This window comes from Bufo gargarizans, chromosome 4 (genome assembly GCF_014858855.1).
Source record: "Bufo gargarizans isolate SCDJY-AF-19 chromosome 4, ASM1485885v1, whole genome shotgun sequence".
In the NCBI taxonomy this organism is placed as follows: Eukaryota; Metazoa; Chordata; class Amphibia; order Anura; family Bufonidae; genus Bufo; species Bufo gargarizans.
Window position 1 is genome coordinate 389,203,968 of NC_058083.1, and position 25,159 is coordinate 389,229,126.

At 45.4% G+C, this 25,159-nt stretch overlaps 1 protein-coding gene across 1 annotated transcript in view; it reads right to left on the reverse strand.

Annotated features, from left to right (window-relative positions):
• Positions 1-25,159, reverse strand: part of ARHGEF33 (Rho guanine nucleotide exchange factor 33) — a 166,599-nt gene that overhangs the window by 88,811 nt on the left and 52,629 nt on the right. The window contains exons 4-5 of the mRNA XM_044292262.1: positions 7,405-7,569; positions 6,120-6,241 (exon numbers count right to left, since the gene is read on the reverse strand). Coding sequence (XP_044148197.1) covers positions 6,120-6,241; positions 7,405-7,569 — 287 coding nt within the window. The remainder of the gene's footprint in view (positions 1-6,119; positions 6,242-7,404; positions 7,570-25,159) is intronic.

Sequence of the window (25,159 nt, forward strand, 5' to 3'; positions counted from 1 at the left end):
CACTCATCCCAAGGGGTCTAAATGCAGACATGGAACTCTTTGGATTTCTGTAGGGGGATGTTGGTCTGTCATGAATGAGACATCTGGCGTCTGGCCGTGTTACTGGCACCCAGATCTCCCCTTCCTGGCAGGCTCGCATCCCTATATACATCATAAACAGTATATATACGAAAAAGAAATACGAAAAGCGCTTCCCCTCATCATCTTCGGCCTAAACTTTGAATTTTATTAAATTTTACTAAATTTTAGAAAAAACGCACCAGAAACGCACCGAAACCGCAGGTGCGTTTTTGGGTCAGTTTGAAGTTTTGGATGAGAATATATAATGTGAGATCGTTTAAGTGAAAAATAATGAAAAATATTCATTTGTTTCAATTTAATATTTCAATTTAATGAAACATAGGTCTCCACATATTTACGAGGGATGTGAGATGATCATTCCACATGGAAAATTGAGACTTCATTCTTGATACATTAGTTCACCATCATCGGTTTTTAGATATTGTTTTGTTTAATGTACAATATTTTAATGTTATATTACAAACGCATAGGAACCGCAGGTGCGTTTTTGGTGAATTGGACTATATTACCAGCACACTTATGCGTTTTATTTATATTTTTATTCATATTTTTATTTTCTTATTATTGTTAATTCAAATTAAAGTTATAGATTTTAACCAAGGTAAAAACAATTGAAAAGATATATGTTACCAATGTTAAGGACATATGGATCTGTACCACATTGTATTTGGAACATTTGAGTTTATAATTGGATCCCTATAAGATGAAAATCCATATCCGGACCTTCCATGCCCCTCACTGTCCCAGCATGCAATTGACCAATTAAGGACGATATAAAAATGACCTTTCAAACCCATTGTCTGTACCACTGAGGAAGGGGCTGCTGTACCCCGAAACGCGTTTGGTTTGCAGACAGTGAGGGACAAGAAAAGGAAGCATTTAACATCTATGATCGGATACTGAACAGATTTGAAAACCCCGCCTGGAATCGAAAGTCACGTGACCTATCCAGTAGCACCACGTGGGACGCCACAAGCAGGTCCTGGAAGGCCAAAGTAACAAAGATCATCGTCAAACAGCCGGGTGTTTTAATCTAAAGAGATCGGACTTACATTTCCACGCAGCTCACAGAGCGACTGCATCTTACAGGAAATCCAACCCATAGGAGTGGTAAAGTACATTTAAACTCCCAAGCAATATTGTATCAATACAAAAAACTCATTGTGACTCTTTTACAACGCAACTGTTCCCTTGGCTTTACCCTGGTGGCTATCAGGGAAACCGCACATTAAAGCCAGACAGACTAATTAGCGCTTTTAGAGGGGATCACGTTCTATATGTTTTTATATGGTTATATATTATAATTTCATTGTAATTTTATTGTATTTTATTGTGATTTTTATGCAACATGTTGCGAATATAAAATAATATTTTCAGATTTATGTTGTTGTCTGATTGTTGCCCGATATTGAGTGACGCCAAACTCTATTTTCTTTAACTGTATTTTATCAGCAATAGGGAGTGCTGTGTGGTAGAGCACCTACTCCATAGGTTAACAGTGAGTGAGCCGCCAAATCCTTTTGCTATTGCCCTCACAGTATATAGTATACAACACCCCACAGTATACAATATAACACCACACAGTATAGATTATATAGAATAACACCACACAGTATACTGTATATAGTATAATACCCCCAGCCCCTCACAGTATATGGTATACAACACCCCACAGTATAGAATATAACACCCCACAGTATAAAGTATATAGTATAACACCACACAGTATACTGTACTGTATATAGTATTGTGAGATTGGGAAACAGCTCTCATTGTCTGAACACCGTTTGTATAGAATAAATTAAATGATCTGGACTGACATTCTGCTGTTTGGCCACAAGATGCCGTTGTTTCCAAAACACAGCTAACAGATTGCATATATTTTCATATTCAAGAGATGTGGAGTTTCAGAGCCTGGGGAAGAAAAGGAAGCAGCCATCTTAGAGGAAGCTGAAACTGAGGGACTGTGTGAGCAGAGAATCCGACGGCATCCAGATGTGAGAGCATCCCTCAGTGACCAGAGCTGCAGCTAGGTGAATCTGATCGTGTTCAACACCCTGATCCTGTCCAGAGGAATGAGGATTGCTTCCAGAAACATTGATGAGAGCTGAGAAGCAAAGCTACATACACTGCGGTACCAGATGCTTGTTGGAGAGGCATTTGTTTTGTTCAGAGTCACTAGCGGATGCAGAGCAGACCCAGGTCGGTAAGAGCATGCACGCACCTCCTTACAGTGTTGGCGCCTAGAGACTGAGACCAGGCCTGTAGTTAGTTAGTTAGGGTCTCTGTTTGTTTTAGGCCACAAGTGCTACTACTGTTCATTGCAAGGACTCCATAACTTAAAGTGACATTTCCCATTGGAGAGCTGACAAAATTCCCACAAACTCAAGCCAGGCTGGCTTTTTGCTCAGAAGGAATACTAAGGCACGTGCTACAGGACTGGTTATGGGAGGAGGAATACTGTAGAGCTTTGTAAGTTTGTAAGCTGTTGTGCTGTACCGCAAGCTAGCCCGTACCACACACCCATACAGTAGTTCTTGTTTTTTTTAGGGTAATAACAGGTAAAGTGTGGCAGCTTAGTTGTGCCCACCAGTAGGTAAATTACTGTACTTTCCTCCTGCATCCATCGGAGGGCGCTGCAGCACAAGGGTCTCAGCCTTCAAGCTGGGTGTATGTAAATTTATTGTATGATCCCAGAATTTGTGGTTGTGTTTATTGCCACATTTAAGTAAAATTCAGTTTTGGCAAAAGCTGGTGTTGGGGTTGCTTTCCTCGTTCATGACTTCATTGTATCCTGAGGAGCCCACCTCCAGTACACGGCTTACAGTATAACACCCCCAGCCCCTTACAGTATATAGTATACAACACCCCACAGTATACAATATAACACCACACAGTATAGAGTATATAGTATAACACCACACAGTATACTGTGTATAGTATAACACCTCCAGACCCTAACTGTATATATCAATAATAAACAAACAAATCCGACCATGGGTGTCTTTGCCGAGCAGATGAACACTGAAGTAGTACGGATATGTAAACAGACTACCCAATATACATTTAACTGGAAGAGCTCATTAATCAGGGAAAAAACTAAGAGAACTGAAGCTCATAAACATCCAATTATGAAAAAATACTTTATTGTTAAATATTAAATAGTTAATATATTACCATTGAAAAGGAAGGTAAGGAGCAAAAAAACACCATATATAATATATGTTACTGATGTATAAGATCAGGAATACATCAGTAACATATATTATAGTCATTTGTAAAAGGTGAGTCCTAGTGAATAGTATAAAGAGGAGAAACAACAGATGGTAGTACTGCCCATGATGCAAACAGTACTCAAGGCACTTTATAGTGTAACGCATCTTTAAGCTACAGTATATACCATCTGAATCATGCAAGATATAATATGACCTAGTGTCCTGAATATATATAAAAAACAATGTGCATTATGTAGGTGCAAAAGACTCAGCAATTATGTTTAAGACCTGAGTGCCTGGGATGGCATTGCCCTGTCCGGTGGTAGGACGAAGGCACGCTGAAACGCACCTATATCGAGAACGGAGCCCCAAAAGTGAAGGAGGGCGCACTGCCCATGCGCAGCAGCCCTCCATTAATTTTCTAGGGGGCCAGCAAAAATAGCCGAGCACTGGCCCGGCTATTTCCGTCGGCCTCATAAAAAATTAATGGGAGCGGGGGCCGCGCATGCGCGGTATGCTCCTATTCACTTCTGTGGGGATCCGGCTTGGTGGTGGCCGGACCGGAGTCCTTCAGCCACCACCTTGCCGGGCTCCGTTCTCGATATAAGACAATAGGGGCATATCCTAGCTATATGCCCTCATTGTCCATGATGAGACAACGCCTTTAACATATTTTAGGATATCAATGCCTTATTACAGAAGTACTACTTTATTGGTGCAGAAGAGGGAAGGAAGTGTTAGATACATAGGCCCAAGTGACTTCCATAGTTAAAGGGGTTGTGGCAAGTTTTCATGTTACCTCCTATCCACAGGGGTCAGCTGAGTACAGCGCTCAGGTATTTCCGGCAGTCCTAAAGAGAATGAATTGAGCAGAAGGGCGCATGCTCAACCTGTTACTTCAGTTAGATTAGGGGAAATGGGACCTCCATTCTCGGGATCAGTGGGGGTCTGAGGGCTCAGTCTCCCCACTGATCAGTTAGTTTCCCTTATACTGTAGATGGGGAATAATTTGGAAACTTGGCACAACCCCAACTATAGCAGGCAATACACCGGTGATTTTTGTCACCCATAATTATTGATTTCATCCACTTATTGCTGTCACTCAAATGTGTTTACCTTTTTTCGGTTGTCAGATGTAGTCGTTGGTAATACTTGTTAAGTTGCATAAGAGAATTGCACCCTATCAATAGATAATAACTCATGGGACAGATTTATCAAAGACCAGTGTAAAACACCTGTGCCGGCATAGGATGTGACTAATTTATGACGAGGAACAGGCATCATCACAAATTAGGTACATCCTCCAGGTGTCCGTGTGCCAGAATGAAATCTTCAGCAGCGCCGGATCTAATGTAGATTTCTGTTTCCATTTGCAGCTGAAAACAGGAGCAAATCTAGATAAATGTGGTGGACCTGCTGGCCTTGCCCTTGCTATGCCCTCTTTTCAGAAAGTGGCTAGGACGGAGCAGAAACGCCACTAACTACAAAATTTGCCTCAAGCAAAAACAAGATTTTCAACTTTTTAAGCCAAAAAAAGAGGTGCTGGGAGATGATAAATCTCCCCCATTGTCTTTCATTCAGTGTGATAACCTTCATGATCAAATGTGAAAGACGTAATTTAGAAAACGGAAATCTCTAGTATCTGACCATTTTAAAGAGGACCTTTCACCACTTCTAACATGCCTGTTGTAATAGCTATGTGCATTCCCCATGTAATATTAGTTCTGGATCCTCTTTTCTTATGGCTCTATGTTGTGCCATTCCTTTATTATTTCTACTAGACGTTATGAATGAATTCCTAGCAGTCTGCAGTAAGGGTACAGAGGGGTGGTAACCAGTTGGGGGGGGTCCCTTAACATCTCACTCTATCCAGTCAGTGCTGCCATTATCAGTCTGTGCAGGTACACTCTTCCCCCCCAACTTGTTACCACCCTTATGTACCCTTACTGCAGACTGCTAGCAATTCATTCATAGCTTCTAGTAGAAATAATAAAGGAATGGCACAACATAGAGCCATAAGAATAGATGCTCCAGAATGGTTATTACATGGGGAATGCATGAAGCTATTAAAGCAGGCATGTCAGGAGTGGTGACAAGTCCTCTTTAAGGTATTGTGATCTACTTAGGACCAGTCAGAGTACTACCAATAGATCACATTCTAACTAGGTTCTAAACCTATGCGATAAACAGACACTTCTCTTGACCCCCTGATACACAGGGCTCAGTCTTACATACATGTGTTCTAAGACACCTCTGGTGTAGCGCCCTTAAGAAAATTGGCTTGGCCATGTTGAAATCCAAATAACTTAGGATCCTTCTCTCCCATAATATTTAGTCAAGAGCCTCCCATACACATTTAATGATCATGGGGCTCGGCCAGCAATTGATGTATAAGTGATGGTCATGGATGTCATAAACCTGGAATGCAAAACTTACAGATTCATATGTGACCCATTACAGGAGTTAGTGTTAAATTAAGTGGTTCTAGTAAATCTTTTTTTTTTTACTCTAACGGTTTAATGGAAAATAATATGAAAGATAATTAGATCAGTAGCAATCCCCACCTTCCCAGGAAGACGAGAAACCAAATGCTGTGTGAACTACTTCTAATTAGAGGCAGGGTGACCTGATTCTTAATAGGAGGAACAATGCATATCTTTCTAATTAGCTTAAGAATACTCCCAGGATTTGTCACATCCAATCTGCTACTCTTATCATCTTGAAATTTTGTTTAATTTTTATTTTCTCCTATTTTTACTTTCAACACTGTGCACATGAGTTACATTACGCATTGTTACAAAAATGTAGCCAGCAGCCACTCACTTATTCTTCACTTTTCGAGATTCCCTCCTTTTTTCTAGTTGCAGCTGTTCAATCTTCTGCTGCATCTCCTCCTGCTTAGCAATGATGGCATGAATCATTGCCATTGCGGTGTTCACCTCTTCCTATGGAATATATAACATTGTAAATGGTGTTAATGATGATTGATAATAATGTCATACAAGGAGCTGATTTCTGTCCCCTTGTGTTTCCATTAGCCTCACAGAAACTGAACAGAGGGGCTGGGCGTACGTGTGCCCACTGCACCATTTAAACATCTCCTCTTTGCATGACCACAGTGGCTCAGGACCCCCATTCTTGAGGCTGGTGGGGTCGGCAGCCATCAGACATTCTGTGGATAGATGATAAATGTGCATTGTGGGATAACCCTTTGAATAGAGGTTGGTGGTTTCTTATAAAGCCTTCATCAATTGGCCAGGATGTTCACTTACTACCTACCATACATAGACTGTTTAATTCAGGGATCGGCAACTTTCGGCACTCCAGCTGTTGTGAAACTACAATTCCCTGCATGCTCCATTTTATCTATGGGAGTTCGGAGAAGAGCAGAGTAATTATGCATGCTGGGAGTTGTAGTTTCACAACAGCTGGAGTGTCGAAGGTTGCCTACCCCTGGTCTAATGATTACAATGGACAGGCCATACTTTATTCTTCATTTTCCCTGTGGAAACATTGCAGGTGAATTGAACGCTTCTTGCCAGGTTTCCCTTCAGCTTACAGGTCTGTGGTTTATCGTTTAAGGCCTTCATCAATTGGCCAGGATGTTCACGTACTACATGGACTGTCTAATGATTTCAATGGCCGCCAGGCAATACTTTATTCTTCATTTTCCCTGTGGAACAATGAAGGTGAACTGAACGCTTCTTGCCAGGTTTCCCTTCAGCTTACAGCTGATGATGGCTGGGCTCTCAGCAGTGGGGCACCTTGTAATCCGCGTATTTTAATTGACCCTTTTAATTAAATCAAATGGTGGGAAGGCTAGTTCACTATTGTTGAGCTGTCTACTCTATATTAAGGGGGCCTCCACTCACAATTGATTCTAATATCAATCTTACAAAAAAGAAAAAGAAATATCAGTTAATGGGTTATCTCAGTAATAACATGGGATAGGTGATATCTACTAGATCAATGGGAGTCTGATGCCTGGGAACGCCATCATAATTCTTCTCTGTGGACATGTAAGTTCCCCATGCTGGAGATATGTAGAATATTAAAAGTTCTCACCACTCCTCATACACCATCATTAGATCCTGCCCAGTATGGTTACCTTCAAGTTGTTGAGGGAATTTTTCAATTCTGTAACCTTCTCTTCCATGGTGCAGCGACAGCTCTTGACCTTTTCCTCCAAGGCATATTCACCATGTTGAATTCGGGACAATTCCTGCATAGCCTCTGTGAAGCCTGTCTTAAGTTCAGAAGCCAAAATCTGCAACTAAGAAAATATTTAGAAAATAGAAATGTAAATTCTCCTTTTCATATTCATTTAATTTATTTTGTTTTATATTTCCATAGTGAGATCCCCATACAAATAAGGTTACATCATTAATGCTTAAAGAGAACCTGTCAACCCTCCTCACCTCTGCTTTGCTAAATAATTTTAATCCCCATATAATAAAGATTCCAAAGCACATTTTCTTATAACTCTATGTCGTTCTGTTCCTCTGTTATTGCTACTAGAAGTTTATTAATTAATCAGCAAGGGATTTAACCAGTGGGGGGGGGGGGGGGGGGGTTCCTTGTCACTTGCATGCAAATTAATTAATACAATTCTATTAGCAATAACTGAGGGGAATGGGGAATAAAATTATTTAGTAAAACAGACATGTCAGGAGTGGTGTCAGGTGCCCTTGAATACATTAATAACATTTCTATTAGAGTCTCCATTCTGTAAGGGAAACCTTGAAGGAAACCTGATGGGCTGCTTTTCAAACAATGGGGTATTTTGAGTGCTATTGGGATTAGGGCTTTTTCACACGACCATCGGTGTCCCGTTCCCGTAATGCAGACTGCATTTGCGGATCCGCAATACACGGGCACTGTTCCGCTGTCATTCCGCATCAAGGATGCTGACCCATTCATTTCATGAATCCGGATATGCGGAACAGAAGCACGGAACCGAACACTGCGGAAGCACTATGGAAGCACTACGAACATGCTCTATCTTTTTGCGGAATGGAGGGATCGCGGACCCATTCAAGTGAATGGGTCTGCGATCCCCATGTGCCTGCCCCACGAAAAGTGCCCGTGCATTGCAGACCACAGTTTGTGGTTCACAGCACGAGCACGGGACACCAACGGTCGTGTGAACAAAGCCCCCCGTGTGCCCCCCGTGGCCATATTGCGGCCCGCATACAGCGTATCCGCAATACACGGGCACCGGCCGTGTGCATTCTGCATCACGGATCGCGGACCCATTCCCTTGAATGGGTCCGCAATCACGGAGATGCGGAACGGAGACACGGATCGGAACCCCATGGAAGCACTACGGAGTGCTTCCGTGGTGTTTCTGGCCATGCCTCCGCACAGCAAAAAATTAGCGCATGCACGACTTTTTTACTGTGCGGACCTTCGGATGCGGATCACAGACCCCAATTAAGTGAATGGGTCCGCGATCCGCATGCGGCTGCCCCACGGTCTATGCCCATGCATTGCGGACCGCAATTTGTGGTCTGCAGCACGGAGCCCTAACGTTGGTGTGCATCTAGCCTTAGTCATTTAACACATTCAGCACGCCATTGTGGTTTCTGTTATGAACAGAAGCCACAACACAAGTGTGAACAAAGCCTAAACATTTACAGCAGTTATTCAGGACGGTAAGCGCTGACTATTGGCAATGCAGGGAGGCAGGTTAATTACACAGTGCTCCAGAAGTACACAGGACAGCTCACTGACAACGCTCACCACGCTGACGAGTGAGCAAGAACTAATAGGGTCATTTATCAAACTGGTGTAAAGTAGAACTGGTTTAGTTGCCCATAGCAACCAATCAGATTACACCTTTCATTTTTCACAGTTCCTTTGGATTATGAAAGGTGGAATCTGATTGGTTGCTATGGGCAACTAAACCAGTTCTACTTTACGCCAGTTTGTTAAATGACCCCATAAATGTGTAAATATATATTTAATTTACAGTTATTAGTACACTGTCACCACTACTATATGAGAGAGCAGTGAGGGAAGACGCCCAGCAGCTCCCAGCCCATATTACTAGCCGGAGCAGCACTGTGCTGTTAGGAAGACTCTGAAAAGATCACTGCTAACGGACATTTCTGCACAGATTTTCTGCTATAAAGATTTCCCTAAATAAAGTTTATTAGAAAAATGTTTCCTATCCCTGAGCTTACACATTAGCAAAAATAAATAAAAATATGACAGTTACACTTTAAAGGGCGTCTGTCAGTACATTTGTACCTATGACACTGGCTGACCTGTTACATGTGCACTTGGCAGCTGAAGGCATCTGTGTTGGTCCCATGTTCATATGTGCCCGCATTGCTGAGAAAAATGAAGTTTTAATATATGCAAATGAGCCTCTAGGAGCAACAGGGGTGTTACCGTTACTCTTAGGCCCCTTTCACACGGGCGAGTATTCCGCGCGGGGCAATGCGTGAGATGAACACATTGCACCCGCGCTGAATCCTGACCCATTCATTTCTATGGGGCTGTTCACATGAGCGGTGATTTTCACGCATCACTTGTGCGTTTCGTGAAAATCGCAGCATGCTCCTCTTTGTGTGTTTTTCACGCAACGCAGGCCCCATAGAAGTGAATGGGGTTGCGTGAAAATCGCAAGCATCCGCAAGCAAGTGGGGATGCGGTGCGATTTTCACGCACAGTTGCTAGGAGACGATCGGGATGGAGATCCGATCATTATTATTTTCCCTTATAACATGGTTATAAGGGAAAATAATAGCATTCTGAATACAGAATGCATAGTAAAATAGCGCTGGAGGGGTTAAAAAATAATTTAACTCACCTTAATCCACTTGCTCGCGCAGCCCGGCATCTCCTTCTGTCTTGATCTTAGCTCTGTGCAGCAAGTCCCAGCAACAGGACCTGTGGTGACGTCACAGTCATCACATGACCCATTACATGATCTTTTACCCATGGTGATGTATCATCTGATGACTGTGATGTCACCACAGGTCCTGTTGCTACGCAAAGCTAAGATGAAGACAGAAGGAGATGCCGGCTACGCGAGCAAGTGGACTAAGGTGAGTTAAATTATAACAGCCAGTGTCATAGGTACAAATCTGCTGACAGATGTACTCTAATACAAGGCACTTACTAATGTATTGTGATTGTCCATATTGAATGTTTACAGGGAGTGCAGAATTATTAGGCAAGTTGTATTTTTGAGGATTAATTTTATTATTGAACAACAACCATGTTCTCAATGAACCCAAAAAACTCATTAATATCAAAGCTGAATATTTTTGAAAGTAGTTTTTAGTTTGTTTTTAGTTTTAGCTATTTTAGGGGGATATCTGTGTGTGCAGGTGACTATTACTGTGCATAATTATTAGGCAACTTAACAAAAAAACAAATATATACCCATTTCAATTATTTATTTTTACCAGTGAAACCAATATAACATCTCAACATTCACAAATATACATTTCTGACATTCAAAAACAAAACAAAAACAAATCAGTGACCAATAGAGCCACCTTTCTTTGCAAGGACACTCAAAAGCCTGCCATCCATGGATTCTGTCAGTGTTTTGATCTGTTCACCATCAACATTGCGTGCAGCAGCAACCACAGCCTCCCAGACACTGTTCAGAGAGGTGTACTGTTTTCCTTCCTTGTAAATCTCACATTTGATGATGGACCACAGGTTCTCAATGGGGTTCAGATCAGGTGAACAAGGAGGCCATGTCATTAGATTTTCTTCTTTTATACCCTTTCTTGCCAGCCACGCTGTGGAGTACTTGGACACGTGTGATGGAGCATTGTCCTGCATGAAAATCATGTTTTTCTTACCTTGCAGACTTCTTCCTGTACCACTGCTTGAAGAAGGTGTCTTCCAGAAACTGGCAGTAGGACTGGGAGTTGAGCTTGACTCCATCCTCAACCCAAAAAGGCCCCACAAGCTCATCTTTGATGATACCAGCCCAAACCAGTACTCCACTTCCACCTTGCTGGCGTCTGAGTCGGACTGGAGCTCTCTGCCCTTTACCAATCCAGCCATCTGGCCCATCAAGACTCACTCTCATTTCATCAGTCCATAAAACCTTAGAAAAATCAGTCTTGAGATATTTCTTGGCCCAGTCTTGACGTTTCAGCTTGTGTGTCTTGTTCAGTGGTGGTCGTCTTTCAGCCTTTCTTACCTTGGCCATGTCTCTGAGTATTGCACACCTTGTGCTTTTGGGCACTCCAGTGATGTTGCAGCTCTGAAATATGGCCAAACTGGTGGCAAGTGGCATCTTGGCAGCTGCACGCTTGACTTTTCTCAGTTCATGGGCAGTTATTTTGCGCCTTGGTTTTTCCACACGCTTCTTGCAACCCTGTTGACTATTTTGAATGAAACGCTTTATTGTTCGATGATCACGCTTCAGAAGCTTTGCAATTTTAAGAGTGCTGCATCCCTCTGCAAGATATCTCACTATTTTTGACTTTTCTGAGCCTGTCAAGTCCTTCTTTTGACCCATTTTGCCAAAGGAAAGGAAGTTGCCTGATAATTATGCACACCTGATATAGGGTGTTGATGTCATTAGACCACACCCCTTCTCATTACAGAGATGCACATCACCTAATATGCTTAATTGGTAGTAGGCTTTCGAGCCTATACAGCTTGGAGTAAGACAACATGCATAAAGAGGATGATGTGGTCAAAATACTCATTTGCCTAATAATTCTGCACGTAGTGTATGTGCTCTCCCATGGTCCTGGCCACTAGAGAAGCAAGCACTTTTTCCTACATTGTGCAAGCACAACCACCACTGATGGATTGCAGGGTGATCGTAACCATGGAAACAAGCAATGTATAATGTGATGGAAAAATGAATACAGACAGCAAAGAAGGCAGTATGGACAATCACAATACATTAGTAAGTGCTGCGTATTAACTTTTTGTACATGACAAATGCCATTGCTGAAGTGAGACAACCCCTTCAACTTATTTCCAATTTGATGCTTAATCGTCTTTACCACATCTTACAACTTTTTGGGGGTCATTTACTATCCATAAACACGCCTATATTAGGCATATTTCTGGCGCAGATTGCGGCACAAAGGTTATTTGTGCCGCAATCTGCGACTTTTCCCCACTAACGCCAGGTCTAAAAAAGTGGGTGTGGCATGGACGGGGACGGGGACGGGCCGGCAGGTCGGTCTCATTCATTATTTTCTACACCTGTTTTAGGCGTAGGAAGCTGTTTTACATTTAGACTGGCGCCGAAGTTATGAAGAAGCTTGCGCCTCTTCGTAACTTTGGCGGATCCACCGCTAGTTACTGTATATGGGTTATTAAGACCGACGTCTAAAATGCCAGTCTTAATAAATGACCCCCTTTATCTTTAATTATTTTTATAGATTATAAACTCATGTGGGCAAGGTTCCTGTCTAATGTATATTATATATATTGTTTCATTGGTCTGTACCAGATTGTAATCAATAAAATGTACCCTAAAATTCTCCTATGTAAAGCTCTAGTTCTGCATTCTTAATAGATCATTATAGAAGACCACTAGACACAGTACCTATGCCATGGACATCATGTTATAAAGTAATCTACAGATTCACAGTCACCCTTTTTTATGACTATGTATTATCATTAGAGATGAGCAAATCAAAGTTGACTAAGTGGAATTCGATCCGAATTTCAGGAAAAATTTGATTCGCACCGAATCTGAATTTCCTCACGCTCCGTGGTAAGTTAACGAATAGCATTTTTTCCTAAAATGGCTGCTGCACATGTTAGGACATGGAGCAAAGAACTCTGGGAACGAGGGCTCACTGACAATGCCATGCATGCAGCCAATCAGCAGCCACCCAGCTCTGTGATGTCTGCTCTGTGATACAGCCATTAACAGGGTGTATTGCTACGAAATATTTCTACGTCTTATTAGCCCTTGTGCGGTACAGTTATATGTTCTAAAGCCTTTTTCGGCGTGTATAAGTGGATAAAAGGGCTTCTTAGCCGTTTTTGCGGTGCAGTTATATGTTCTAAAGCCTTTTTTGTCGTGTATTAGTGGGAAAAAAGGCTCATTAACCGTTGTGTGGTGAAGGGAGAAATATACAGCCTTTTTGGTGTGTATTAGTTGCAAAAAAAAGTATTACCTATTTGCCGTTCAGTGGTGCAGTTATATATTCTAAAGCCTTTTTTGGCGTGTATTAGTGGGAAAAAAAGGGCTTATTAGCCGTTGAGTGGTAAATTGACAAAATTACATCCCTTTTTGGCGTGTATTACTGGCAAAAAAAATATATTATTTTCCGTTCAGCAGTGCAGTTATATATTCTAAAGCCTTTTTTGGTGTGTATTAGTGGCAAAAAAAAATATTATTTGCCGTTGTATGGTGAAGTGACAAAATTGCTGCCATTTTTGAGGTGTATTAATTTCCTCTTTATTTACTTATTTGATCTAACAGTATGTCAAATAGAGAAGTGCCAGGCCCTGCAAAGGGGAGCGGCAGAGGCCTAAATGTTTCTTGCGCAGGCAGAGGTCGCAGCAGAGTAAGGGGGTGTGGCAGCAGGGGTCACTTCGAGAAGCCTGAGCTCCCGGTGTCATCTAGCAGTCATGTCTTGACCAGCAACCCAGCGCTTCTTGAATGGTTGACTCGGTCATCCACTTCGTCCCAAGTGACATCAGACACCCCCAGCCAAGAGTCGATGGATTTGTCAGACACAACCCTTAGTTGGCATGGCCCGGGAGCAGGATTGTGCCCTCACCAGAGAAGTATTATATGCTGTTGTCTCAGCTCCACTAAACAGCAAGCTGCTAGAGGACAGTCAGCAGCTACTACCCAGCCAAGATCTGGAGGAGACATCCGCCACTTTTTCCGGTAGGTGGGCAAGTAGTGATGAGGAGAGTGGCATGGGAGCTGGTGTTGTGAGCGGTCAGGCTCCTGGCTCAGAGACCGTTGAGGAGGACATCTGTGACGTGCAGACAGTACTCAATGATGATGTAGCCGATCGCAATTGGGTGCTTCATCATCATCGGGAGAAGAGGGTGGCAGCTTGCGTGTGAGGCAGCAGCAGAGCCAGCAAGTCGGTAGCGTGGCCGGGAGTCAGCAGGGTGGCAGCAGTGGAAGGTCAGGAGCCAAATGTGGCCGGGATAGACCTCCTGCTTCGCAGGAGCCTACCTGCCGGGAAAGTAGTGGTTCAGGAGTTCACGGAGGCAGAGGCGGTAGCAGTCAGTCAGTGCAGAGTGTTGGGGATAAAACCACCTACTCACTAGTGTGGCAGTTTTTTGTTAAGCCGTCAGAGGAGGTGAACATGGCCATTTGCCGAATCTGTGGGCAGAAGGTGAAGTGTGGCCAGGGTATGCAGCGTCATCAAAAAATGGTCTGGGAGAACTGTGGCTCCAATGTGGTGGTCCAGCCTGCCACAGCAACACCCAGTGGCACGCACCCGCATTCAGGCAGTCAAGGCTCCACCACCTCAGCCGAAGGGAGCTGTCTGTCCTTCCCATCATCTACCGGTCCTGATGCTCCTGTTCCTCACCCTCCTACTCCTCGTCAGTCATTCCGTCAGCAATCGATCACCAAAGCAATTGCCAAGAGACAACAGAGCTTAACTTGCCTCTGGCCAAGTTGCTGGTGCTGCAGTCCCTCCTTTCCAAGTGGTGGACTCTGCACCTTTCAGAGAACTGATGGCTTGTTCCGAGCCGAGGTGTAGAGTCCTAAGCCGTCATTCCTTTGCCAAAAAGGCAGTACTAGCCCTGCACAAATATGTAGAACAGAAGGTGGGTCAGTCCTTGAGCCTGTTGGTGTCTGCCAAAGTGCATGGCAGCGCCGACGTGTGGAGCTGTAGCTACGGTCAAGGACAATATATGTCCTTTACGGCCCACTGGGTAAATGTGGTTCCTGCCCAGCCAAACCAGCAACTTGGCCAGGTGACGCCTCTTCCGCCTCCACGTTCTCACGCCGTTGGTCCTGCAATAATGTCTGCCTCTGCCTCCTCAGCCTCCACTGTAGGGCCAGTTGATAGTGCTCCTCCAGCATACCACATGTGCAGGGCACGGCAGTGTCACGCTGTTCTACACCTCGTTTGCCTGGGTGAACGGAGTCACACAGGGGAGGAACTGCTCCGTGTCCTTCATCAAGAAATCGAATCCTGGCTTTCTCTGCGACAACTCAAAATCGGAACCATGGTGACTGACAACGGGAAGAACATGGTGTCGGTGCTGCGTCAAGAAGGGCTGAGCCATGCGCCCTGCATGGTGCACGTGTTCAATCTGGTTGTCAAGCGGTTCCTGAAGTCTTCCACCCATATGCAAGACATCCTAAAAATGGCTAGGAAACTTTGCATGCACTTTAGCCACTCGTACACCGCCAAGCACAGCCTCCTTGAGCTGCAGCGGCAGAACGGCGTCCCCCAACATAGGCTGATATGAGACGTTTCCATCCATTGAAATTCCACTCTCCATATGTTTGACCGACTATACGAACAGAGAAACGCCATAAATGATTTCTTAATGATCCAAGCGGACAGGAGTACTCCCCTGTGTAACTTTGATGTCAGACAGTGGCAGCTCATGTGTGACACCTGCCATTTGCTCAGACCCTTTGAGCATGCCATGTTATTTGTCAGTCGCCAGGACTACGAGATCAACAATGTCATTCCGCTGCATCATATCCTGGAACAGATGCTGGTAAATCTGGCTGGTCAGGGGACTGGAGATGTGGCACCTACATCTTATGGCCACATGAGCCCTGTGAGGGCTAAACTGGAGGAGGAGGAGTACATTGGAGCACAGGCAATGTGTAGAGAAATACAGACGTGGACAAAATTGTTGGTACCCTTTGGTCAATGAAAGAAAAAGTCACAATGGTCACAGAAATAACTTTAATCTGACAAAAGTAATAATAAATTAAAATTCTATAAATGTTAACCAATGAAAGTCAGACATTGTTTTTCAACCATGCTTCAACAGAATTATGTAAAAAAATAAACTCATGAAACAGGCATGGACTAAAATGATGGTACCCCTAGAAAACACAGAACATAATGTGACCAAAGGGACATGTTAATTCAAGGTGTGTCCACTAATTAGCATCACAGGTGTCTACAACCTTGTAATCAGCCATTGGGCCTATATATATGGCTCCAGGTAATCACTGTGTTGTTTGGTGATATGGTGTGTACCACACTCGACATGGACCAGAGGAAGCAAAGGAAAGAGCTGTCTCAAGAGATCAGAAAGAAAATTATAGACAAGCATGTTAAAGGTAAAGGCTATAAGACCATCTCCAAGCAACTAGATGTTCCTGTGAGTACAGTTGCACATATTATTCATAAGTTTAAGATCCATGGGACTGTAGCCAACCTCCCTGGACGTGGCCGCAGGAGGAAAATTGATGACAAATCTAAGAGACGGATAATCCGAATGGTAACAAAAGAGCCTAGAAAGACTTCTAAAGAGATTCAAGGTGAACTTCATGCTCAAGGAACATCAGTGTCAGATCGCACCATCCGTCGTTGTTTGAGCCAAAGTGGACTACATGGGAGACGACCAAGGAGGACACCATTGTTGAAAACGAATCATAAAAAAGCAAGACTGGAATATGCCAAACTACATGTTGACAAGCCACAAAGCTTCTGGGAGAATGTCCTGTGGACAGATGAGACAAAAATCGAAGTTTTTGCCAAGGCACATCAGCTGTATGTTCACAGACGAAAAAATGAAGCATATCAAGAAAAGAACACTGTCCCTACTGTGAAACATGGAGGAGGCTCTGTTATGTTCTGGGGCTGCTTTGCTGCGTCTGGCACAGGGTGTCTTGAATCTGTGCAGGGTACAATGAAATCTCAAGACTATCAAGGAATTCTAGAGAGAAATGTACTAGCCAGTGTCAGAAAGCTTGGTCTCAGTCGCAGGTCATGGGTCTTGCAACAGGACAATGACCCAAAACACACCGCTAAAAACACCCAAGAATGGCTAAGAGGAAAAAATTGGACTATTCTAAAGTGGCCTTCTATGAGCCCTGACCTCAATCCTATTGAGCATCTTTGGAAGGAGCTGAAACATGCAGTCTGGAAAAGGCACCCTTCAAACCGGACACAACTGGAGCAGTTTGCTCATGAGGAGTGGGCCAAAATACCTGCTGAGAGGTGCAGATGTCTCATTGACAGTTACAGGAAGCGTTTGATTGCAGTGATTGCCTCAAAAGGTTGCGCAACAAAATATTAAGTTAGGGGTACCATCATTTTTGTCCATGCCTGTTTCATGAGTTTATTTTTTTACATAATTCTGTTGAAGCATGGTTGAAAAACAATGTCTGACTTTCATTGGTTAACATTTATAGAATTTTAATTTATTATTACTTTTGTCAGATTAAAGTTATTTCTGTGACCATTGTGACTTTTTCTTTCATTGACCAAAGGGTACCAACAATTTTGTCCACGTCTGTAGGTGGTTTTTCTACACAGGTGACAGGTGAGGGAGCAAGAGCAGCCAGAGGAGCAAGGACTAAGAGGGGGCGGTCCTGGGTTCACTGTGTACTTAAAGCCAGTTAGAGCCTTGACTCATTGCTGAGTTATTCAACCTTATGGCGAACACCCAGCTCTTCCCTATGAATCCGCTGTTTATTCTGACTTCCCAGCTACCGACTCCTTGCCTATTCCCTCGATTACGACTTCTGCTGCCCGCCACGACCCGGAACTGGAACCGACTACCCGATTGGATTGACCTTTTGTACTACGCTAATTTTTGGGATTATTTCGTCCCTGCCAAAGGGTTCCACACCTGATCCACTTTTCCAGTCCTGACATAATAACTCAGCCAAACCATGGAATCCGCAGGAATTGCGGACGGTGCCCCTTCTTTATCCGAACAACTGACGATGGTGGCGCAAGCCCTTCAGGACATGCAGGCCAGCCATGCACACCTATTAGGAAGAATGCGTGTCCAGGAGCTGCGCCAGGCCCAGTTCACTGCACTACCACCCTCACCTCCTCCCGCTCCACGTACCTCACTGGAAGTGGTGAACAGTGAACCAGCCGTAGCCCTACCAGAACGCTTTTCTAGAGACAGGAAGAAATGCTGTTCGTTTATTATTTCCTGCGAGCTACTGTTCTCCTTGAAACCCTGCACTTACTCCTCGGACTACATCAAAGTACGGACCGCTATCTCCCTGCTCACGGGACCCCCACAGACCTGGGCCCATCAGCTCCTGCAAACTGATAGCCCAGTGCTGTCCTCTTGGGGCTCCTTTGTTTCCGCCATGCAGGCACTCTTTGACGACCCCCTGCGTGCTTCCACCTCTAGGGACACTCTCCGTTCCCTTCAACAAGGAAGGCGTCCAGTGGAGGACTACATTACGGAGTTCCGGGAGATCGCACCAGATGCCGGACTCAATGAAGTGGCCCTTATCGACCAGTTCCGGATCGGACTGTCGGACCAATTAAAATACAAACTCGCCCGTATAGGGGTCCCGGAGGCCCTGGAAGGGCTGATGAGCACGGTTACCCAACTAGACCGCCATTTCCGGGAACGAAGGACGGAGAGACAGCATGCTCTGCCTCCTCCTGCACAGCGATCCAATTCTCTTCCAGTTTCAGTCCTTGGTCAATCCTCCACAGTGGGAGACCTCACCCCGGACAAACCAATGCAGGTCAGAGTAGTCAGGGGTCCACTCTCAGCAGTTGAGAGGTCCAGAAGGCGGACTCTCAATCTCTGCCTCTATTGTGCCAAATCCGGGCATATGTTGAGAGACTGTCCTGTCAAAACACCTACAGGTAGGACTGTCAGTTCTGCTGTATTGTTGAACATACCTGTATACCACGGTTCTTCTATGTGTTTCTCTGCAGCTGAACGGATCTGGCCATGAACTTACGGCCTTAATCGATTTGGGCGCAAGCAGCTGTTTTTTTTATTTCAAACTTGCCACGCAGCTAGAAATACCCTTGCGCCCCAAGGAACACCCATCCCGACTCCACAGGGTGGACGGCAGTACATTAAAAACCGGACCTGTCTCCTTGGAATCACACCCTCTTACCCTTTCCATTGGTTGCCACCACCGTGAAGAGATCATGCAGGATATCGTACCCTCTCCTTTGTTTCCAGTTATCTTGGGCATCCCATGGCTTAGAAAGCACAACCCCCAAATAGACTGGGCCCTGGGACGTGTCACATTTCAGTCCTCCTATTGCATCCCCCACTGCATCTCCTCAGCTCCTGGCTCTCTGCTGGTCCTGGCCTCATCTCCTCGGGTATTACCCGCTAAATACGAGGAATATGCGGATGTCTGAGAAAGCAGGGGCAGACACCTTACCTCCCCACAGACCCTATGACTGCCTTAATTGATCTAATCCATGGGGCCCCGCTGCCCTATGGACGGTATCGGACACCGGGTGCGTGTGCACGGTACACAAGCAGTACCAGCGCCATCAGCAGCAGCTTGAGTCCAGAGTTGATGATGACCAACTTTCTTAATCCGCCTAGTGAAGAAACTACTCACCAGCAGCAGCTGGACCTGGAGCAGAACTTGAACCAGCAGGTGGTGGCATACTTGGACCGCACCCTGCCACCCTACATTGAAGATCCGCTGGACTATTGCGCAGCCAAACTGGATTTGTGGCAGCAACTGGCCGAGTTTGCTCTGGAAAAGCTGTCCTGCCCTGCCAGTAGTGTGGCATCAGATCAGGTGTTAAGTGCGGCAGGGGCCATAGTTACCCCAAGGAGAACTCGACTGTCCACCCATGAATCAAGCGTGAATCAGCCAGGATTTCCACCCACCAATACCTGATGCATCAGATTAGATAATCCATGCTGCCTCACCCAAACCTTGACAAAAGAGACCGGTTTCTTCTGGCTACCTGCCTCAGCTACTTTCTGATGCTGCCACCCACCGGATGCCACACATCTGATGCCAAGTGCTCCTTCTTATACTCACCCTCATCAGCGGGTACTGTTATTCCCACCCACCTCCCAACTCTGTCACCGGGTCACTCTGTGGTCTCCTGATGCTGCTGCCACCTCACCACTCAGGTCTCTTTATGCTGCTGCCACCTACACACTCTGTCACTGTGCCACTCTGTGGACTCCTCATGCTGCTGGTGCTGCCACCTCCACACTATGTCACCTTGCTGGTCTGTGGCCTTCTCATGCTGCTGCTGCCACCTCCACACTATGTCACCTTGCCAGTCTGTGGCCTCCTCATGCTGCTGCTGCCACCTCCACACTATGTCACCTTGCCCATCTGTGGCCTCCTCATGCTGCTGCTACCTCCACACCCTGTCATTGTGCCACTCTGTGGTCTCCTCATGCTGCTGCTGCCACCTCCAAACTATGTCATCTTGCCAGTCTGTGGCCTCCTTATGCTGCTGCTGCCACCTCCACACTATGTCACCTTGCCAGTCTGTAGCCTCCTCATGCTGCTGTCACCTCCACACTCTGTCATTGTGCCACTCTGTGGTCTCCTCATGCTGCTGCTGCCACTTCCACACTATGTCACCTTGCCAGTCTGTGGCCTCCTCATGCTGCTGCTGCCACCGCTACACTATGTCACATTGCCAGTCTGTGGCCTCCTCATGCTGCTGCTAACTCAACACTATGTCACCTTGCCAGTCTGTGGTTTCCTCATGCTGGTGCCACCTCCACATTATGTCACCTTGCCAGTCTGTGGCCTCCTCATGCTGCTGCTGCCACGTCCATACTATGTCACCTTTCCACTCTGTGGTCTCCTCATGCTGATGCTAAATCAACACAATGTCACTGGGCCACTATGTGGCCTCCTCATGCTGCTTCCACCTCCACACTATGTCATCTTGCCACTCTGTGGCCTCCTCATGCTGCTGCCACCTCAACACTATGTAAATGGAACACTCTGTGAAATCCTCATGCTGCTGCTGCTGCTACCTCAACACTGTGTCATTGGGCCACTCTGTGGACTTCTCAAGCTGTTCTCCCACCATCTCCACTCCTTGAATGGACCACTATTTTCTCTTTTTGGCCTGGTTTACATCATCATTTATTTGACCCTTCTGTCTGTGTAGCAGCTGTAATGCCTGTATGGTCCCATTAGAATTGGCTTATGATTTGGTAGTAAAAACAGGAGTAGGTACAAAACACAGAAGACATGCTAATATTCCATTTACGTGTCATTTATATTTTGGATCCACTCCTGTTTTTTTGGGGGCTTTAGGCATACTGATGTATTACTGACAAAATGCTGACGACAGGATACGTTTTTTGGGGGGTTATTGTTCTGACGGATCAGATGAAGGGCAAAATAATCAGTGACGTCAACACAAACTTACTGCTGACACCCTCTCCACTCTGTCGGGGGGCTCTACTTGTATGTTTAAACAATTTTTATTGAACTTTTTCATAAGTCATAAAAGAATAAATGTACATACAACAGATCTATGCAAGCATGTTGATTATGTAAACACAAATAGTCTTAACAAAGCATGTTAATAATAAAGTTAGCTGAGTAAGACACTCTGTCAATTTATCTGACGAGTATGTCATCTTGATAACGCAGATCTGTAAGCCACCGGCAGAGAGGAAAAGAGAATTAACCGGTGAATAAGAGTAGATAAGAAGAGGGTAGAGGGGGAGGGAAAGAGGCGAAGGGGCTAAAAAAAAATATATAATAATAATTATTATTATTATTTTAGGGCTCTACTTGTATAAACGTTTAATAGAACAGGTTCTGTAGACATCTATGTGGAATCAGCTGATGACAGTGTAAAAGGAGTGCGCTCTTTCATGCTACAGTAGGATCTTGGGCCTCTGCACGGTTCTTTATACCTGGCGCTAACATCGACCTGTAAGACTGTTCACACTTGAGTTATTTGGGCAGTTTTGGCCCCGTAACTGCCCAAATAAGTGAAGTGCTCAGTGATTCTAAGAGCGACGCTTGTCATGTGCATGTCATACTGACTCATATGGTGCCATACTCGACAACTTTAAACCTTATAATAATTTATAAATAAAGACGTACTACCAATATGGATAAAAATGGCTGCGGTCTTTGTTAAAATGGGGGGGCGGTAACCATAAATAACCATTAATCATTAATTCATTAAAATTCCCACATATGTTAACTAAAGTCCATTAATGAACGGCTTATCAACAGTCCACCCAGGAAGGCTGAGCGACTAACCGCACCACCCCTTTTTAACCGCGAAGAGGACCGCGACTAAAACCCAGGGAGGGCGGGGCATGTTCTTCCTTCTTCTTTCTTCAGCCTATGACTGCGCTCCAGAGTGGCCACCATAAATACTCCAAATTTCCAACGAAACTGGACCTTAGCCAATCCATAGTCCAGTTAAAAATAGCCCTCTGCCCAGCAACTAGCCAGCAACACCTTGGGCCAATCACCTCTGTTGCCGGCTAACATTTGGATTACCTGAGGGAAAAAAAAAAAAAGGGAGGGAAAAAAAGAAGGGGGGGGGGGGAGAAGAGAACCACAAACAAATCACCTTATCTCAATGACACCATGAGGGGCAAATGCCAAAATGTTTGGCCCTGCCCATGTCAGTATTGTTTCACTACCACAGCAGACTCCCTATGTGTGTTACTGCAAGACATAGTGTTCTACACCGCCATACAGGTTCTCTGCATCCAGGAAATAGCTGTTTTTTTTATGCAATTCGCCGCTGATAAATTCGGATTGAATCAAATCTTTTCGGAAAATTCAGCGAACCGGCCGAATCGAATTTTTTAGATATTCGCTCATCTCTAATTATCATCTTGAAGATTTTGATTCCAAGCATTGCAATAAGAACATCAACTCTTTTACAGGTAGATACTGTAACGGACCGTTTCAGCAGACAAGGGGTTAAGATCCGTTTAGGCGATATGCCCCTTTCCAAGAGACAGGCACAGCTACTGCAGAACACCAACCTCCCGAACTGGATACAAAATAGCACTCCAAACTGGAACCTCGCAAATAGCTGTCAGCAGACGAACAGGAAAAGCGCATTCAGTCAGCTTACACTCCTGGCAATCAGTCTCCAACAGCATACAGGGAATCCCCCCAATAACGAGACAAGGCTCTGTGTTGAGGGTCAGCAGTGATCTGACTGTACTTCAAGTACAGCCTCTTTTATTGATAAAAACCAAACATAGTACTGCCCACAGGGTTTTGAAATCCAACCAATCAGTAATTCACAACACACACAATGTGAATACAGCAACCAATCATTCCCGCCCCCTAGAGGACCAGAAGGGAGACTGCGACACAGGACAGATACAACATATCCCCACAATGCATCATGGTTTCCTCCTCTCTGCCTGGGAGACGACCGAAGACAATCCAATTATCTCTCAGGACAAAGGGGAGATCACCAATACACATGTGGAGACACCAGGACAGACATCACCATTTAAACACACAATGGGACAATAGAACCACACCCAGCATATTCCTCCCAAGCTGACAAGTTACACTTATTATAAGTTGTTATAACTTTGTGAGGTTACATTGTCCATACATATAACTTACATCAATTTAAACAGTATAACTTGGGGGACAAACCTATCCAAAATTCCCTGGAATAGGTTCAGGGGTTTAAAAGTTACTATGGGCCATAATCCTGAGGCAAGAGGCTTTTAAACAGCCCCCTCCAAAACCCAGTGGCGAGGTTGGTTTCGCCACACATCTCCCCCCCCCCAGGGAAGACTAACCAGATACCTGACCTCACGCCGGTCGGTACCTGAGTTAGTCTGGCAGGCCACCCACAACAAAATACTGGACCTGCTGAATTTCGTAGACTGTCTCTGTCCAGTGAATCCACCAAGATTGTATTGGTAGCTGGTACTCCCGGTCTCTGAGTTGCTCCCTGGCTTGGAGTGGAGGTTGCTTTGTGGGCAGGGATCAGCGGGACTCTGCCCTGGTACCAGCGCTACCATGGAAGAAGCCTGGTTGGAGTCTGGTTGTTGGAGGGGGAAACCGACTGTCTCCCCTTTGGCTAAACTGCCCTGTTGCTGGGGGACAGGAACAACTGTCCCTACCCCCTGTGCTGTAAGTGCAGAGACCACGGTCCCATCTGCACAGTTGTGGGGCTTACTGTCTCCCCCTGGTGCGTTAAGCTGCTGCTGGGGAGAGGGGGTAACGAGCTCCTCTCCCATACATACTTCCAGCCGCTGGGGAGGGCGACCGACCGCCTCCGCTCCCAATACAATGTCCTGCTGCTGGGGAAAGGAGACTGGGCTCTCTATTCCCTGTAGGACACTCTGCCGCTGGGGGACAGGACCGACTGTCTCTGCCCCCTGTAACTCCGTCTGCCGCTGGGGAATGGAGACTCGGCTCCCAATTCCCAAAAAATCATGCTGCTGCTGGGGGGCAGGAACAACTACCTCTGCCCCCTGTAACTCAGCCTGCCGCTGGGGAGGGAGGACGTTGCTCTCCTCTCCCTGCACTTCACACTGCCTTCCCGGCATATCACTCTGCTGCTGGGGGGCAGGAACAACTACCTCTGCCCCCTGTAACTCAGCCTGCCGCTGGGGAGGGAGGCCGCTGCTCTCCCCTCCCTGCACTTCACACTGCCGCTGGGGAATGGAGACTAGGCTCCCAATTCCCAAAAAATTATGCTGCTGCTGGGGGGCAGGAACAACTACCTCTGCCCCCTGTAACTCAGCCTGCCGCTGGGGAGGGAGGCCGCTGCTCTCCCCTCCCTGCACTTCACACTGCCGCTGGGGAATGGAGACTGGGCTCCCACTGTCCCGCAACCGTAACTTCCGATGGAGGTCCACCCAACGTGGCAGCTGACCGTCACCTTCTGCCCGGTATAGTAGGGTCTTAGACACTAGACTCCTCACGAACTTCACGTATTTCTCACCTGGATTGGGTCCGAAGAAGTTCAGCCGCAACCACATCATACGGTCAAATTCCTCAACAGAGTATC